Here is a 17,947-nt window from a genome sequence, read left to right as displayed (position 1 = left end):
AGTCCTACGAGTACCTAGGTAGGTAGATTCTGTTACCATTGCTCCTCTCTGCTATTATAGCTATATTTCTCTAGTGTTCGTTACTATAGCTATTCCTCTAGTATCTGGTAATTTACACTACATAGCTGTAGATTAGCAAACCTGGGATGTTGAATGTCACTCCCATAAAATTAAGATACCATACACGCCCCATGATAACGCCTTTGAAACGACCAGTTCATGCGATGGCTAGATGTCAGATATCGTAAAACTCAATAAACTTCCCGATGCAAGGCCGGCCACCAGGCACAGGCCCATGAATCCACCGGTAGCCTCCCGCTCGTTGTCTTCAACCCACTCGCCCGAAGCAATCATGAAGCTCGATCCAACCCATCCGTTGGTCAGGCCAAAGACAAGCTGGACGATGAAGAGATAGAAGAAGTCGCTCGGGATGATGGCGCCGCGGCCGTTGATGTTGCAGAGGAGGTAGAGCGGGAGGAGCGCGACTCGGGCCACGGCCAGCGCGAAGAGCAGGGCCGGCCTGTGGGAGAGCGAAAAGGGCAGCATGGTGGCGATGCGGCCCAGAAGATCGCCAATGTTCCAGAAGAGGAAGCCGACGGGGATGAAGACGGCGGGCTGGAAGAGGATCCCGCCGTCCTTGTGCACGGAAAGGATCTTGACGGTGAAGACGGGGAAGAACATGGTGACGGCAAAGACGAGGGCCACGCCGAAGGCGAGCCAGCGGAGCTTCTTGAGGAGGTGCAGCAGGGAGACGACTTTGCGCGTGGCGCGCTCGGCCTCTTCGATGCTGGCCATGGAGGAGGCGAGGTGCTCTGTAAGACGGTCGGCTACCAGGCGGTTGTGTCGACGGACCAGGGGGATGATGGCCACGAGGGTTACCAAGGAGATGACGACGGCGGCGAGGAAGTAGTAGAAGGCGGAGGATTGTCCAGCGCCCTCGCCTGCGACTGTGTTTTCTTTGCTAGGAGGGAAGACGAGCACGGAGACGACTTGCGCGATGGAAGGCAGAACTCCGGCCACGCCCTGGCCTACCATGAGAGCCTGCATGTACTCGGATCGGCCAAAGCCGGCGGCGAAAGCAAACGCGCCGTTTTGCATCAGGCCGGCGGCCCAAGAGGTACATGCCACCATGGTGAGCACAAAGCCCAGGTACTGGCGCGGCGAGGCATCGAGAAAGACGGCCGTGGAGCCCGTGAGAAGGCTGAAGATGACGGTGTTGATGACGAGGGCGAGGTTGATGCGGAAGGGGTACGAGGCGGAGTGTTGGATGTGGGAGAGGATGAGGGAGGAGACGAGGTTCGTGAGGGTCGAGACGGTGAGGATGGTGGACTGGAAGTTTGCTTCTATCCAGGAGTCGCCGGCGAAGCGGGATGCGAAGTATGGAGCGGCGGCGAGGAACATGTTCCTGTTGAGAAACAACTACATTAGCTTTTTTTTTTTTTTTTTTTTGCATGTATCTAGAGAGAGACGGTGTCTTTTGTGCGTACCAGGCCCAGAGCATGGCCATGCCCAGGAAGCAAAAGATGGCATATTCGATCCGCGAAAAGGGTACATCGTTGCTGTCTTCGTCCAGGCCTCCTAGCAGCGCCGAATCTTCGTCTGAGGCTGCTGCGTGATCCTCCACATCCGCTAATGACTGGTACTCTGGTCTCGAAGCCATCTTCTATAATCAGATTCCGCTGGCCCCGAGCAGAGGTGTGTTTTGATTAAAGCCTTGACGACGTCGGCCTCCTCTGAGGAAAGAGATGGTAATCGGCGTGTTTGGCGTCACTCGGGTTTTGGCGTTGATGTTTGTATCGAGTCGATTAGCCGCTGACCGTTTGACGATTTTCCGTTTCTCCGGGCCTCGGTGTGAAAGAACGAGAAGAAAGGGACTTTGGTGTATCCCTCACGCCTGTCTATCCAGGCATTGGCGGGTCGGTCGCGTGAGCAAGAACAAAGAGCAGAACTCGTGACGTTTGATAAAAGGAGCTGGAGGGTTTTCGAGAGCGTTGACGTCGGAACCTGGAAGCATGTAAGGTAAGCTGGGCGGCCGCTAAAGACGGAGTTGGTCAGGCGGAGTTTGCCGCTGAGGCTACAGGGCGCTTTAGCGTCGATGCGGCCTGGGGTAGCAGGTACCCGGCGTTACTAAGACGCGGGCGTGTTTGGTGGGTTTGTGAGAACTGCTCTGATCCTGAAGAGGAAATACAGCACAGTTCTTTGTGCTTCTCCAGTGACGACTTCAATATCTGACGTTAGTACATGTAAATTACAAGGATTCTGTTACAAAAAGCATCTATCCGGTTATTTGGCACATGGTCAAGAAATGTCATTCATCTGGAGCTCAAAGTGACAGCACATTGTCTAAAACATCTAAGCCACCGTGGGACCAAGGCTTGAGCTTCCATGTCATACAGCTGCTAGTCAGTTCATCAATGCACGGAGGTAGTATACAAAGGAAATATCGTCACACAATCTAGTGATAATCCAACACACCCCGAGAGAAATATTGGCAGCATTCTTCTTCACAATCGGCTCTGTATGGGCATAGGTGAAAGTGAATCGAAGAGCCCAGCCGGAAGCCTCCACGTGATGGATCCCTGATGCAATGCATGTTTGTCGTGCATGGCTGCCACATGCAAAATACAAGTCAATCTCTAATTCTCGTTGTGAAGATTCTGAGTAAGTGATACACAACAACAACCCAGATATGGCAATACTGAGGGAAATTATATCAAATCAAATTGCCTGCTAACTACTAGGTAGGTACTGTGTCTCTTTAAGCCGCCTGCTAATTCTCCAGACACGCAATATCGTAAAAGGTCAACATATCGAACATGAACGTAAATAAAAGGAACAAATGCGAATACAGAACAGGTAACGACAATCACCACTGCCACCGTCCAAGATTCCACGAATCAGACTCCCAAACGCCATGCCTCACGGCCTCTCTTCAGAGATACCATGTCGTCTCTCAGAGGGGAAGCCCCTATCCGAGAACAACATCCACCTGATCTCGTACTTGTGCATTCCAAGCCTTGAGCAGGATATGCCCAATGCCCCTCCTGTAGCAAACACTGCCAATTCTCTCAATCCACAGCACGTTTACAAAGTCCAGTATGCCGTCTGCATCTTTGTTCTCTTCGAATTTCTCCGGCGTGAAGATAAAAGAGCCCTTGCGCTCCATTCCTGTGCTGATGGCAATGAACTCAAGTTTTTCGCCTCCGTCATGGTTGGACGTCTGCACGCCGATCCACGCGTCGTGAGCTCGAAACTCCCCAATCCATTTATCATTCTTGCTCCAAATGTTTCCAATGGCGAGCTGAGGATTTGAATGATCCTTGGGTGCCATAGTATCGGCAAGGTCGACATCAAAGTGCCCAGAAGCCGTTCGGAAAGACAGGAGCGGTCCCGGGAAAGTCTGCTCGGCGGTTGTTGGCGCGTGTTGTCCATCCTTTGGGGGGTCCACCACTGGCACAGGATACTTGAAAATGGTCTCGCGGTCGCTATCATGTTTGAAAGCCGACCCGCTCCTTGACCAACCTCGGGGCAGCGGTGTCCCAGCATTTTTGCGGGAGCGGAGATCTCGAAACCGCAGCCCAGTGTTGTTCACGGGAACCGTGGAAGCCCTGTCTGTGAGGTTCCAAGTGATGGTGGGTTTTATCCTGAAAGTTTGCATTGACTGAAACCGTTTCGAGTTGGATCCTACTTTTGCCGGACTTGTCTCTTCGACGTAATCCGCTGCAGCTCTCCATAGCACCAAGTCAACAGGCACACCGTCAAACCACCAGCCCATCCAAGACCATGACGGAAGAAAGGGGGCCCGCGGTGGTGCCCTCCGTCGTATTGATGCCTGTGGGCGCCAGAGCAGAGCGACGTCGAGGAACATGAGCGGCATGCCATACATGAAGCCGTCGGAAAATGTGCGTGAGAGCATGGAGGTGATGCCCGAGAATGCTCTCAAAGTGTCCTCGACGTGTGTCACCCTCCTTGCGCTATAGTCGGCTGCGATGCGAGCGTACTCGTCCAAGTCAGGCCATGGAGGGTGTTGATAGCCAAGAATGGCAGAAGAAAGGCGGTTGACACATTCATGCCGATTACTGCCTCGCAGCTTTGGTATGATATTCGAGGAGCTTTTCTGCCAAAGCTCGCAGTGGCATTCCCATGTCACGGTATCTTGAAAGAAGAAAACGGTGCGGCGCGAATAGAGAAGCTCTTGCAGGGTCCACCCACGGGTGTTCCATTTCGATTGCCGGAGCAATTCGTTGTGATCCTTGGCGCTGCCACCAGCCTTCGAGTCGCGCTGGCGCTTTGGACTGATGGGGAGAAGGCCGGTATAGAGGTCGCCATAAGCTGCGGCGACTGTGAGGTATGCATTCGCAAAGATGTAAGGCATGTGCCGAATGTGGTTGTCTTTGTCCACATCGTCATCTTGGACAACGCATAGCTGATCAACCCACAGGTAGCGGAAGCCCAGTTTCCTTGCCAGATACATGGCGTCGAGAATGGTCTCGGGAATGTCCACCTCGGGGAGCTCTGACTGGAAGGCTTCGACATTGGACTTGAGCAGCCGCACCACGGCGTTGGGGCCTCCTCGACGCGGGTTCAGCGGGCCCCAGACATAGCTCAAGGCGAGATAGCGATCTGTCGGCTTGGCCTTGATCAAGCATCGCTCAACAGAGTCGACAAAGTAGGTAGGGCGCCAGGTGGTTGTGTCAGCGTCATCGCCGCCGCAGTGGTGGTTATGCTGGCCATTGCATGTATCCAACCACGATTTGATGCGCATCATGGGGGACGATTTGTCGGCGACGGACGAGCGCCTCCGTTCAGGGGGCGGCGGCTCATGTTTAGCTCTCTCCCGGTTGTCCCTGTTCTCTTTGTTCTCTTTGTTCTCTCTATTTTGCGCACGCACTTGGTTGAGGGAACCCAGCAGACGGCCTGCGATGCTTAGACGTCTCGCAGGTGCTGGCGCTGGCGCATGTCCATGATGCGGCTCCGGATTAGAGGTAGGGGGAGGCGCATGAGATTGAGGGCGGGCATGAGTGCGAGCACGGGGAGGAGGAGGAGCTGGCGGCGGCGACTCGCTGCCGGACGAGGACCAGTCGCTCTCAGACTCGGGCTCTCCTCGCATTGTTTGTGGTGTTTGACTAAGATGGTCTGATTTTGAGTGTTTACAGGACTGATGGATGATGGATGAACTGCACAGACGCTGAGATGCGTTGGAGTGAAGTGAACGAAACGAAACGAAACGAAATGCTAACAAAGCAACCTTGCGCCAGAGACGCAGGCCGTCATGGCCGTAGGATGAAGAAAGAGTGAGGCGAGATGACGTTGGGTGGTTGTTTGGAAGACGATCCTGGGCGTAAGGCGCTATAATATGGGATCATGGATGCCGTGCTCGTGCTACCAGGAGCATCAATCAGGCTGGGCTGTGAGGCGACGCGTTGCTGCAGCACCTGTTTAGCACTAAAGTCCAAGGTCCAGGTCCAGGACCTCGTACAAGTACTGCATTGAGCTTGAGGTGCCCCTCCAATGGATCCGTGAAATTGATTGATCCATCCAGTCCTTTGCACCCATGACGTTGAGCGGTTATTGGCTGGTACGTTAGCTAGGTTGCGTCAACTGGGAAGCTTACCCTATACGGCCTGTGGAGGGCGTGAGTCGAATGGAGGATTAACGTTGTATGCTGCTTTTTACGAGAACTGCTTGTTGTTTGTTTTGTAGAGTATTCGCGCAAAGTAGTTTTATTTGCATCAACACGTTCAGTGCGTTTCAAACTACAGGTGTTTTGGTCAGTGTTGTTGTTAGTGGCTTGATAACAGGGGCCAAGAACTCAAAATTAGCCGAGCCTCAGTCCAGGTACCGCGTGAGAGTGTGCTTCGTATTCCAGTTGATCGAGTTGTAGCATCAAACCTTCTTTCACGATGCGCAGCTATAAAAAAAGAATACGAAAAATAGATGAATAAATCAACATCTTCAATATATCAACAAAGCGTAAAGCAGCTTCCATAGTCAACATCAAGATGCAGCCAACACCAAGGTAGACAATCCAGCGGAAGTCAGAAAAAGCGAGACTGCAAAATGAATAGGCGCATACACTCGGCAATATAAGCACACTGTTTTCACTATGTAAGAGAGTAGCAGTTACTATAAGAATATGGATAAAGTAGCAAGTACGAGAGAAATGAGAATATAGTAGCAGATACTTTAGAAACAGGCGTATAATTCAACGCGTGGGTGCTCATACTCTTCTCGGTCTCGGGTTTTCTGTCCTCTGCTTGACAATCAAATCCATGTCTTATTGACTCTTCTCCGCATTCTTCTTCAGCGCCGGCTAGCCTCGCTAGTGCTCAGCGGCGTGGGGAGCTCCTGCTGTGGGGCTTCTACAGCCATCCATCCTCGACTTCGGTCTTCATGTTGGCTTCATACTTGTACTTGTATTCATCATCAAACGCCAGACGACCAACGCATCAAACCGCCTGTTCACGTGCTCATCTGATTTACTCTTCCGGTGCTTTATTACGTATCAAACATTTAATGGGATGATCCAGTATATCCATCTCGGCCACGCTGCGTCGTTTGCCTTTGTTGCTTCGTAATGGCTTCCAACTCTGCCCAGAAGCGTGTCAAAACAGGTAAAACCCAAATCTCGCCGTCTTGACTCGCTTTAAATCCCCCTTCTAACACGATGACATAGGATGGTATGGAACTTCATCCCAGCAAACCAAACAGCATATAAACTTGCTGGCCGTTGTATATCACCCTCACTGACTGACTGGTTAAACCGGGGGCAGCTTAACATGCAGAAAACGTCACGTTAAATGTACGTGGGCTAATGCAAGAGAGCCCTTACACCGTTATTAGCCATGAAGATCCTTATACTCTCTCTGGTTATTGAACTTGCCATCTTTTCTCCCCCCCTTACTCGCTTTATGCGATTTCCCATGTCTTAGAGACACTCCTAGGCTGACTCTACCAAAGGCGATGAACGCAGACCGGGGTGCAAGCGCTGCGAGATAGCTGGCCGGTCATGTTCCTTTCCTAGGGCAGCTAGCCCCGACAACTTTAATGAGGTTGCCTTGGTAGAAAATGAATATTTCGACTTTCCAGAGGATCACGTCTGGGTCAAGATTCCGTCTTCTTGTAAGTTTAACTGTCCTACGCATCTCGGGTGTCTGGGCCGGGCTGATATGACCGCTCAAGTGCGATTTGCCCATCATGTACGGCGGAAATCGCGTAGAATTAGCCGAGCTCTCAACAACATAGAGGACGACACAGCTTCCATTCTAATGAACCCATCAGGTGAGAGGGATTTCTACAAATATTACCTTGTTCCCCGTACTAACAACGACAAGACGATGCACCAAGCTCCCCGAGACCAGCATCTCAGTTTTCTAGCCAGACAGAGCCAGAGCCTGGATTCCTCCGCATATCCCTTCCACCCGTTTCTCATTTCCTTTTCGAAGATATTTCTGATAGCCAAACTACAACTACTCCTATTGGAAGCCTGGCAGAAGCTCTGAACTCAACACTGCCCATATATCTTCCACAGCTCCGAGGGCCTTTGAGAGACCCAGAACAAGCGCGTCTGCTGACTGTCTACACGGAGCACTTAAGCGGATGGGTAGGCTCATTTGCTACGATTTACGTTTGCGGCATGGCCATTAACACTTGATATATAGTTGGCATTGAACGATCCGAGACACCACTTCTCAGCCTCCGTACCTCAGTTGGCCATGAAATGCCCCATGCTCCTTGACGCAATCTTTGCATTCTCGGCGCGATATTTGAGCCGCTCCGACCAAAATATCAGCGCTCTCATGGCAGATGAATATCATTATAGTTGCGTTTGTCGGCTTATTGCCGCATTGAAAGATATTGCATGTGCGTCCGAGAGTGCATTGGCGCTGTCGACGGTCATTCTACGAATGCATGAGATGCTTAGCGATCGCAATGCTGAGGTCGACCTGCAGCGTCATTTGAGAGGCTCCCTATCTCTGTTCAGCCATAATGCAAATAAATTTGGCCCAGGAAGCCTCAAGCACACTGCCTTCTGGACATATGTCCGCCAGGAGATCCTAACCGCTCTTCGCGGCTGTTCCCCAACCAACATTGATACGTCGGATAAGACATATTACGTCGTTTTTGACGGAGATACGGACGATGATTGGACGAATAACATCATTTGGCTCACCGCACGAGTAATCAACCACTACTTTGATTCATCCGTGTCTACAACAGCGTCTGTCCATCAAGAGATGCTGGTCACTCTTGTCAATAACTGGCAGGAGAGGCTCCCTGATACCTTTAACCCGCTCTCCGCGGTTATAGATGATCATCCATTCCCGGCGATCACATACACATGCATTTGGCACAGTAAGTCGCTTTTACTTTCTCTCTATTTCGATCTGGGATATGTCATCTGACTCTTGAGCTCCCTGCCAGATGTGGCAATGCAATTCTTTCATCTTTGCAAAGTCATTTTTATCACTTCTAATCGATCCGGTGAAGCGAACCCGGAGAGTGTGGATACTGTTGGTTTACACTTGTACACCATCCTTTCCGCTGCCATTAACTGACATTCATTTCTAGGCAGACGCTGTCAAGCATATTATTCAGATCTGCGGAATTGTTCGTGGACTGTTTTCGTATAAAGAGTGTCGATACCCCGGGGCTTTGGTGAATGCTGCGGAAATATTGGCATATTGTGAGTAAAGTGAAGGGTCGCCTAATTTCCTTTAGAGAATAATGAAGGCCTCTCCATGATTCGCAAACAAACATCAGCTAATCGGACTATCAGGTGGCCGTACACTAAGAGGTAACAAATCCCAGTCGTACCTATTGGATCTACTACATCGCATCGAAGCTGAGACGACATGGGATGTAACCGAAACAGTTGAGAAGCTCAAGGAGACATGGAGTGGGGTTCCCAGGTGACTGAGTGCTGATATCCTGTAAACGTGAGTTCTTTTTTTTGTATCTACTTTATCAAGAACATTGAAAAAACCTCCATCTAACTCAGATAGACGCAAGCAATAGAGATACCCCCTGGATGTAACTAGTTTTATTACATCAACACAAGTTTCGATTTCGAAGCCACAGAACCGTAGTGCTGCTCCACCACTTTGACATTCTCAAGATCGGCCTTTGTGCCGGTGACGGCAGTAACGGTTACAGTCTGCTCTTCCCCTGGGACAAGATCCAAGGCATTGTCGCTAAAGATATACTTATCCGCAACGTCTGGGTCGAGAGTGTCAATCATGAGTTCTACACCTTTAGCCACGCCATCCTTGACTGAGACAGCAAGCTCGAAAGATCCAGCTGAGACGTTAGTATCTTTTTTCGTGACGGTAACGTCCGTAGCGGAAAAATCGAGATGCCTCAACGGCTGAGGGAAGTTGACATGGCGAGCCACCACGTCTCCATCCTTGCTGAGCTTGGTGGCAACGACTATGGACTCTTGTTTGACCCCCCATTCTTTTCCCTCAAACTTTACTTTCTGCAGTTCTGTTGAGCGATTTGGTAGCAAAGTCACTTCTTCAGATTTGGAAGCGAGTAATTTGCCATCCAAGACGGAATAGAAGGCTACCGTCATGGTCAACTTGGCCTCGGAGGTGGTGCAGTTGCTGGCCCACACATCTGCCGAGGTAACGCGTTCCACATATACACGAGTAAACTCATCGGCAGGGTGTTCTACAGTCGTCCTCGCGCACCCAACAATGATGGGCGCATAATCCCTTTTGGCGACAAAATAAGCCAGCTTAGGACGGAGGAAGGCATCGGCCAGAGACCAACTAGCGGCCGGGAAACAGTCGTTGAGCTGCCATATCAGACTGCCAGCGCACTCCTCTTGCCCGGGGCCCTTCCAAAGGCGCCGGAAAGGTCGTAGCGAGTAGTCGGTTGCCTCAGCCTGGTTGAGCTGAGTAGCATATACGTATGCCGGAAGAGAGGCGAGTTCGTACTTTTGGTTGTCAATCAAGTACATTGACAGTGTGCGCTGATCTTCTGGTGCGCAGAACCAGTTGTCAAAGGTACGAGATTGGGGATGTCTTTCGGCAGGATCCGTTATGAGCTGGCGGACGCTGTGAACAGACGGTGACGACTTCATGCCAAACTCGCTCACAAAGCGACCGGTGAGTTTCTCGTAATCCTGGTACGGGTAGCGCGGCTGATCTGCCATCCATACCCTCCAGGAATGAATGTCACCAACTGTCGGGTCATTGCTGTATGTGCCGCCCCAGGGAGAGGAGTTGTGGTAAGGGACGCGAGGGACGAGTTCGGCACAGATATCGGGGAGCATCTTGTCGTAATACCAACGCGCTGCCCAGTTCGTCTTGAGCCAGTTGTCTGGGTTCTTATCATTGATGTCGTATTCGAGATGATGCAGCTCAGCAAACATGTGGTCCTCGTTGTTTCCGCACCATAAGACGATGGACGGGTGGTGTCGCAGTCGCTTGAGGTTGTAGATGGCTTCCTCACGGATGGTGTTGGTCATGAAATCGGAGACTGGGTAAACGCCGCACCCGAGCTGAAAGTCGTGCCAGATGAGAATTCCAAGCTCATCGCATAACTCATAAAACGAATCGTCTTCGTAAAGACCTCCTCCCCACACGCGGATCATGTTTTGGTTGCCATGGAGAGCCAGCTCGATCCACTGGCGATAGCGTTTCTCATTGATCCTCGGCAAGAAGGTATCGCCAGGCACCCAGTTAGCACCGCGGCAGTAGATGGGGATCTGGTTGACCTGGAAGAAGAAGGTCGTCCCTGGAGCTCCGTTCTTGAGAGGCCGCTGCACCAGACGCAGATGGCGGATACCGACTTTGCGGATGACCTGTTGGTTACCCAGAACAGCCGTGACCGTGTATAGCGGCTGTTCTCCATAACCGACTGGATACCACAGCTTGGGGCTTGTGAGCTTGACTTTGCCGTTACCGTCGCCGGTGAAAACAGTTTCTCCATCTGGGTTGGCGATGCTGACTTGGACCGCATGCTCATTGTCATCGTGGCCCTGCAGTTCTGACGTGATAGTCAATGTTGCATCATCCAGCGAATCTGCAACATCAATATCAATGTTTAGATCGGCGATGCGGGTTACAAATGACTCGAGATAAATTGGTCGCCACGGGCCACAGGTTAGCAACGTCGGTGCCCTGTAGATTGTCATGGTCAGTCATTGCATATTGGGCGCCATCATACAAAAATAACCACTATAACAACTCACCAATCCCATCCAAAATGGCATCCGATTTTGCGGACGTTCATGCGGCAGGAATCGCCATTCCAGAACAGGTTCTTGTAGCCCTGCGCCTTTTCTAGGCGCTTGCCCTCCAGGAACGCGGAGTCGAAGAGAAGCTCAAGGGTGTTTTCCTCGCCTGCCGGCTTCAACGTATCCGTAACACCGACGCGATATTGGAGGAACATGTTGGCAGTGTTGGCTATCTCTTTGCCGTTTAGGCTGATCTTGGCATATGTGTCGAGGCCATCGAAGACCATGGTGTGAGACACCTTGCCAGTGCTTGATGGAGCTTGCGGCGAGGTAAATGACGTCTTGTAGAGCCATTGCTTCTCGCCGACCCATTGAATCAGCTCGCTGTTTCTATCTTTGGGCGGATCTGGGATGAGGCCATGATGTAGGAGGTCGAGATGAATGACGGTGGGAAATTGGGCAACAGGTCTGAAGTCCGAGTCTGGCTTGTCTGCTTGCTTGAAGGTCCAGCCATCATGAACATCTGTCCGTAGGTATGTGGCCATCGTTTAGGTTGAGATGGGAGTTTGTAGGAATCTTTGAGAAAAGGTCGAGGTATGCAGGATCAACAACCAGGGGCCTGACAGCTGAGCTGAAATAAGAAGAGTTCCAGCTCGAGTTTATTTGCTCAATTTCAGGAACGGCAGTGCTTATCTTACAACTCTTTTCTCCAGAAAGGCAAAACTGATAAACACATGAGAGAGGCGCAATGCGATCTCGGATGGTCTCCTCTTCCCCACGCCTGGGCAACCATTCACGATGCTTCATGTGAGCATGAGATGGAAAAGCTCCCCCCGCATCCTCCACATTTCCTGATGGGTCTTTACCATGTGCTACCCCGCGAGTTTTCTCGAGATGCCCGTCATATGGGGAAGGGACTCTAATACGACGATGTTTGTTCAAAGGGTTGTCAGGCCTCGCCTATTGAACGGGTTGGGAAAATAGCCGAGTTGGCGATGGAGAAAACGCCGGCATTTCAACTCCACACTTTTTCGTTGGCGGATGGTTAACTAATAGTGACGGATGTCGATTCAAAACTGTGTGGATCGAGGTTTGTAGTATCGATTCCCGGCGGGGTAAATGACTGACATAGCATGATACTCTTATACATGTATTTACCAATTCACTGTCGATTCTCAGTTACAGCTAATCTTGTGGCAAATATGTGGGCAAATATGTAGCTTTATGACATTGATTTGAATGTCCTATTCCTGACCTCTCTGCTAGGACTTCTTAACTACTGGTGCTTGATACTTTCTGCTACTATGGCTATATTCCTCTACTGTCTAGTATCATCATCAGCTAGAAATATATTCTAGACACGGGATACTGAATCTCCCCAACTTGGTAATTTTCTCACACTTGTATATACGCAGTCGAGAAGAAAACTCCCGCACTGTGTCTTCATACCAAAGCAACTATAAGTTGCCCGCATAACCGGCTAAAGCACGTTCACATCTCCACTTGGCTAGCATTCCCCAGACTTTACCAACTTTCAAGCGTGAGTTTCCCCAGATTCTGCTGGTACGATTACACGATGAGTTTCGACTTGCTGAAATTTCAGCTCGGGGTAAACGTTTAAAAGGCCAATAGACGACATTCGTAATGCTTATATCAAGGAACCGTCGCCAGCCACGACGCTAGACGTGAACGAGTTTTCCATGTTAGACGAAGATATCCGGGCTAGAACTTGTTGTTGGCTTTGTCATATCGGCATTGAGGTACCATCTCAACCTGGACCATACGCTGCCGATCCCTTAAGCCACGGCGACAAAGTCCGGTGCCGGGGTCGGTTCATGGCCATTGTAGTCGAATTTCAAGCACGAGGTTTCCCCCACTTGCTGTCCTAGACTAAGAGCCGGCTGCTTTCGAAGCTGAAGACACCGTCGATGGCTCCAGGTCGTGAGAGTCATGAGAAGCCTTGGAGTGTTAGTGGCTTGATGGGCAGAGAAAGGGGGATGCTTCCCCTCCTTTACTTGCGTGATCGTCTATGCTTCCCTCGTGTGTATATATAGACCCCCCCGTCGTGACTGCGGAGATGCAGCCGATATGCATGAACCCTCATCTCGTCACAACTGCTGTCGATCACTTGTCCTCTCAACTCGCAGCTGGTGAGAACAGAACTGTCGTGACTTGAAGATGAAGTTCGCCAACGTGCTCAAGTCGTCGGCTCCGCCGCCCACCACCTTCAGGCTCGCCAACAAGGAGTTCCCAAAGGTGACTTGGTGGCGTGAGCCAGGTCTCCGTCATCTGTACTTCTTGCTTCTTGTGCCGCTCATGACGTCCATGGTCAATGGTTACGATGGCTCCATGATGAACGCTCTGCAGACGAGTGGGCAGTGGCAGGACTATTTCCACCATCCGCGTGGCTCGTTGCTGGCGTTTTACAACCTTGCTTTTGCGCTTGGGCAGTTGGTTGCTGTGATTCCGTTTCCGTTTCCCGCTACTATTGCTGATAAGCTGGGGAGACGATGGGGAGTTGTGATTGGAAGCATTATTGCCATTATTGGAGTGGCTGTTCAGAGTGCTAGTATCAATGGTGAGCAACTCTTTTCCTTTCAGATATAGATTGTGTGACTGACCTCGTGGTTGTTGTGATATATAGTCGGCATGTTTGTTGCGGGAAGATTCATTGTTGGCTTCGGCGTCATGATTGACCACGGCAGTGCGCCTCTCATGGTGACTGAACTGGCTCATACCCAGCATCGAGCCACAATTACGGCGATTTACAACTCGACGTGGTACTTTGGATCCATTGTCGCCGCATGGGTGACCTTTGGGTATGTATCGTCTATTATAAGTAGCTTGAGCATTCAAGTGTTGGGAGGCTCAGGACTGACCGAAACAGCACTATCAACATCAACAGTGAATGGGCCTGGCGTATTCCCTCCATTATCCAGGCTTTCCCTGCCATTGTGCAGATTATGTTCATCTGGTTCTTGCCTGAGGTGAGCATCTCAATTCCGCCCCTCTTCCACTTCAGTTCTCCGTCTGATATGATGAAAACCAGAGCCCCCGTTTCCTCATTGCAAAGGACCGCCACGAAGAAGCCCTCGACGTCCTCGTCAAGTTCCATGGCAACGGCGAGCGTACCGACTTCGTGGAGACGTCCTTCACCGAGATCAAGGAGACGCTGGCCCTGGAGCGAGAATTTTCTTCCAAGAGCGGCTGGCTCGACCTCATCAGTACTCCAGGTAACCGCAAGCGCACACTCATCTGCTACCTGCAGGGCTTCTTCTCGCAGTGGTGCGGCAACGGCTTGGTCTCGTACTATCTGGTGCCCGTGCTGGAGACGATTGGCATCACCAAGAACGCCGAGCAGGCGGGTCTGAACGGCGGCCTGCAGATCTGGAACTTCATTGTTGCTATTTGGGCAGCGTTTAACATTGACCGGTTTGGACGCAGGAAGATGGTGCTGGGAAGTACGGGGTCGATGATTGTGTGTTTTGTGTTGTGGACGATTCTCTCGGCGCGGTATAGCATTACGGGGGATGGCGCTGATGCAAAGGGCGTCATTGTCATGATCTTTTTGTTTTACACGGCCTTCAACTGTGGATGGTGAGTCTTGAGTGTTGTGTCTGATGAAAGCACTGGACGATGCTAATGGTGAGAGCGTTTATTTAGGCAAGGTCTGGTGTTGGCGTATCCCATTGAGATTCTGCCATATGAGATTCGCGCCAAGGGTCTCAACGTTACGTTTTTCGGTGTCAGCTCATCATGTAAGTGCACCTATTCATTACTTGTACTTTCCAAGATGTTGTTGGCTGATTCATTGTACCAGTGCTCAATCAGTACATTAACCCCGTCGGCATTGAATCTCAGGGGTGGAGATTCTACATTGTGAGTTTCAAGCCTACAACTGTTTTTTGTTTTATATCAATCTAACAATGACAAATGTAGTTTTACGACGTGTTTCTCTGTGTTATATTTGTCGTCGTGTACTTTCTCTGGGTGGAAACAAAGGTATAATCTCTGGCAACTCTTGCCTGTGTTCAACATGCTGACCTTTGCCTTTTCTTTAGAACACTCCCCTGGAAGAGATTGCCAAGTTCTTTGACGGCGAGGAAGCCAAGGTGGGCGGCGGGGCCTCAACCAGCACTTCAGCCGCGGTGCTTTCTCAGATGAGGGCCAAGAATGCGGATTTCGATGAAGAGGTGACACATGTCGAGACACATGAGGCTTGAGGGAATGGAGGGTGGTGACTTTGTTCTTTAGTTTACATGTAGTGGTGAAGAAGTGATTCTTGAAGCTTTCAACTTTGCGCTGAATGAGAGTGAGTTACGCCGGAGAGTAAAATTGGAGCGAAAAAGATGCAAGTGAGAAGAAGCAAAAAAATGCGTCATCCGGAACTCGAATCCGGGCCTCAACTTTTCGGTTTGGAATGGAAGAGTTGAATCCTAACCCCTAGACCAATGACGCGCTTCAGGTGGGAACATGCTTGGGAAACGAAGACCCACTGACGAATCTCGAGGGTGAGATTTAGGCTATATAAGGGCATTGAAGTCTTAGTATTACCATAGAGCAGAGGGCGAAATGAGTTGTTGCAAACCCTGAAATCACATATTCACAGGTTACATTTAGGTTCGTTCAACGCTATATACAGGCATCCTCATCAAGTCTGCATGTGCCTCACAACAACTCCATATCTCACCAATCCCATCACAGCACCGAGAAGTATCGCCAGCGGCGCCGAGAGACCAAAATATCTGCCTCCAACATAAGCCGCCGCTGTAACAACCACCCACCATGGATCATCGCCCAAGCTCTTCCCGGCCTGGAAACCCTCATCTACATATCCAACCTGCCAAATTCGATACACGGCCGTGTAGATTAAACCAACAGCGGCTGCATTGATCCCTCTGACCCCGGATTTGACCCATGGCTTGCTCCTCAAGACCTTCCAAACGCCCATTGTGCCATGAACCAGGACGATCCCTGGCAAGAAGATGCCCAGATACGCGACGATTGCTCCTAGAATGGCGGGTTGCCCAATCCCAATAGCGGTAAGACCTCCTAGGAATACAGCAAAATTGAAGTTTGGCCCTGGAAACGCTTGTATGATGGCAAGCCCAATAAGAAAGTCGCGCGGACTGACCCATCCCTCTGCTACGACGTATTCCCTCAGCAGCGGAATCACGACAGGCCCGCCGCCAAAGATGATGGTTCCGGCGAGGTAGAGGTTAGCAAAGAGCTTATACATGATAGGAGGGTTATGCAAGACACCACGGAGCACCATCACGACAATAAAGGTGAGAAAGAAGGTTGCAATGACAGCAGTTCCAGTTCTCCACGAAAAATTCAGCTGATACTCGGTTGGTATGACGCGCGACTCAGATTCGTCTCCAGAGGTTAGTTCATGTCCTTGAGGCGTGGAGGTAGAGTTATTGGAGTCCATGCGACTATCTCTTTCGATTGCATCGTTTTCCACTTCCGTCGATGATGGGCTCGCACGTGTGAAGATGTTCTTGACAGATCGCCCAAGACGATGAAGCCAGCGGTAGTCGTGGGTAACAGCAGCGAATCCAGAAGCGAACATGAGGACTGGGAAGTACCAGAGCGCATTGTATAACATTCCGGCAGAACCAGTAAGAAAGACGAGAATTCTGGTCAGCTTGTCTGTAATTGCTTTGTTCGATAGCTCAACCGCCGCCAAGGCGATAATTCCAACAGTTGCGGCGTTGAGCCCAGAGAGAAGGGCGTAAACTGCGCGAGGTAAAGTATTCCCTATATTGGAGACGCCGATGGAGAGGCCAAACATGCCCAGAGCTCCGGGCAGACTGGGCAGTCATGTTACTCTCAGCTGCTGCATGCATATGATTGTACGTACGAAAATCTGGGCTCACCTCCAGATGAAGAACGCAAGCAGAGCTCCAAACAAGCCGTTGTTGATTAAATTAACACAGTAAAGCATCTTTGTGCTTGCTGGCCCTGATAGAGCTTGCGAGACGCTGAAGAGCTCCTGGTACTATTATGGGATGGTTTCTGTTAGTCTGCTGAATGGGTAGGATTGTCTCTATTTGCGCGTACCATCTGCTCATCGATCCAATTGAGCTTCAACACAAACTTGTCATGAAACTGTTTCGAGGTTAGACAACTACATCAAAAGTTGGTCATGGTTTTGGCGTACATACAATTTTGAAATGGACCGGCGGCCCGCCAAACGCGGTCATGCCGAGGTGCCAGTTGTTCCGGATCGTCGGCCATGCTTGAATGAAGCCTTTTTGGAGCTTATGCTCCCAGTAGCTGATGGACATTGTTCACCGGCTGATTCTGACTCCTTCATAGATTGTTTAGATTGTCAGTTACGAGAAAGCGGAACGTCGCTCGACGGACCGAGTCATCATGTTTATTAAGGCAGCTGTTAGACTAATGTGGGGAGGCGGCACGCCATACACCATGTTTTTAACGCCATCCAAATATCCGCCAGATTTGTTTAAACAAAGTCAATTGTTACTGCCCGGCTAATTAAGACCAAAGCCCATATGCTGTTGTAGTAGCTAGCTGTGATGTGAGCACCAATCCACGGGGACGGGAATCACATTGCCCTGGGTGTAGGCAAACCACTAAGTCGACTGGGGATTTGGCGGCTTGATCAGTGCCAAAATTGCGGAAAATGTAATACAACTGGGTAACCGGCGAGCCATGGTGTGTTCCTCTAAGTAAATGTTGCAACTATTGTCAATTTTCTTATTTCAGTTTCCCAGCCAGCATATGCAGACGGAA

At 50.6% G+C, this 17,947-nt stretch overlaps 6 protein-coding genes across 6 annotated transcripts; 2 read left to right on the top strand and 4 right to left on the bottom strand.

Annotated features, from left to right (window-relative positions):
- Positions 1–228: 228 nt before the first annotated feature.
- On the bottom strand, positions 229–1,660 carry Triagg1_6598 (uncharacterized protein; the record flags this gene model as incomplete). The annotated part of the gene is made up of 2 exons (XM_062901241.1): positions 229–1,405; positions 1,488–1,660. 2 exons carry the CDS (start codon positions 1,658–1,660, stop codon positions 229–231), a joined length of 1,350 nt encoding a protein of 449 aa, XP_062754535.1.
- A 1,308-nt stretch (positions 1,661–2,968) lies between these two features.
- Positions 2,969–5,110, bottom strand: Triagg1_6597 (uncharacterized protein; the record flags this gene model as incomplete). Its single annotated transcript, XM_062901238.1, has 1 exon — positions 2,969–5,110. The coding sequence occupies one exon, from the start codon at positions 5,108–5,110 to the stop codon at positions 2,969–2,971; it is 2,142 nt and encodes a 713-aa protein (XP_062754534.1).
- Positions 5,111–7,268: 2,158 nt separating this feature from the next.
- On the top strand, positions 7,269–8,916 carry Triagg1_6596 (transcriptional regulator family: Fungal Specific TF; the record flags this gene model as incomplete). The annotated part of the gene is made up of 6 exons (XM_062901237.1): positions 7,269–7,281; positions 7,335–7,603; positions 7,662–8,355; positions 8,425–8,513; positions 8,572–8,686; positions 8,780–8,916. 6 exons carry the CDS (start codon positions 7,269–7,271, stop codon positions 8,914–8,916), a joined length of 1,317 nt encoding a protein of 438 aa, XP_062754533.1.
- A 130-nt stretch (positions 8,917–9,046) lies between these two features.
- Triagg1_6595 (CAZyme family GH2) lies at positions 9,047–11,730 on the bottom strand (the record flags this gene model as incomplete). The annotated part of the gene is made up of 2 exons (XM_062901236.1): positions 9,047–11,129; positions 11,201–11,730. 2 exons carry the CDS (start codon positions 11,728–11,730, stop codon positions 9,047–9,049), a joined length of 2,613 nt encoding a protein of 870 aa, XP_062754532.1.
- Positions 11,731–13,363: 1,633 nt separating this feature from the next.
- On the top strand, positions 13,364–15,408 carry Triagg1_6594 (uncharacterized protein; the record flags this gene model as incomplete). The annotated part of the gene is made up of 8 exons (XM_062901235.1): positions 13,364–13,763; positions 13,830–14,004; positions 14,073–14,172; positions 14,235–14,782; positions 14,849–14,943; positions 15,006–15,064; positions 15,125–15,187; positions 15,247–15,408. The coding sequence occupies 8 exons, from the start codon at positions 13,364–13,366 to the stop codon at positions 15,406–15,408; spliced, it is 1,602 nt and encodes a 533-aa protein (XP_062754531.1).
- Positions 15,409–15,836: 428 nt separating this feature from the next.
- Positions 15,837–17,478, bottom strand: Triagg1_6593 (uncharacterized protein; the record flags this gene model as incomplete). The annotated part of the gene is made up of 4 exons (XM_062901234.1): positions 15,837–17,001; positions 17,068–17,189; positions 17,252–17,299; positions 17,356–17,478. The coding sequence occupies 4 exons, from the start codon at positions 17,476–17,478 to the stop codon at positions 15,837–15,839; spliced, it is 1,458 nt and encodes a 485-aa protein (XP_062754530.1).
- Between the last annotated feature and the right edge of the window lie 469 nt (positions 17,479–17,947).

Source organism: Trichoderma aggressivum (assembly GCF_033847375.1).
Source record: "Trichoderma aggressivum f. europaeum strain CBS 100526 chromosome Unknown scaffold_026, whole genome shotgun sequence".
Lineage (NCBI taxonomy): Eukaryota > Fungi > Ascomycota > Sordariomycetes > Hypocreales > Hypocreaceae > Trichoderma > Trichoderma aggressivum.
Note: the sequence above shows the minus strand (reverse complement) of the source record. Positions and strands in the feature narration are given on the sequence as shown.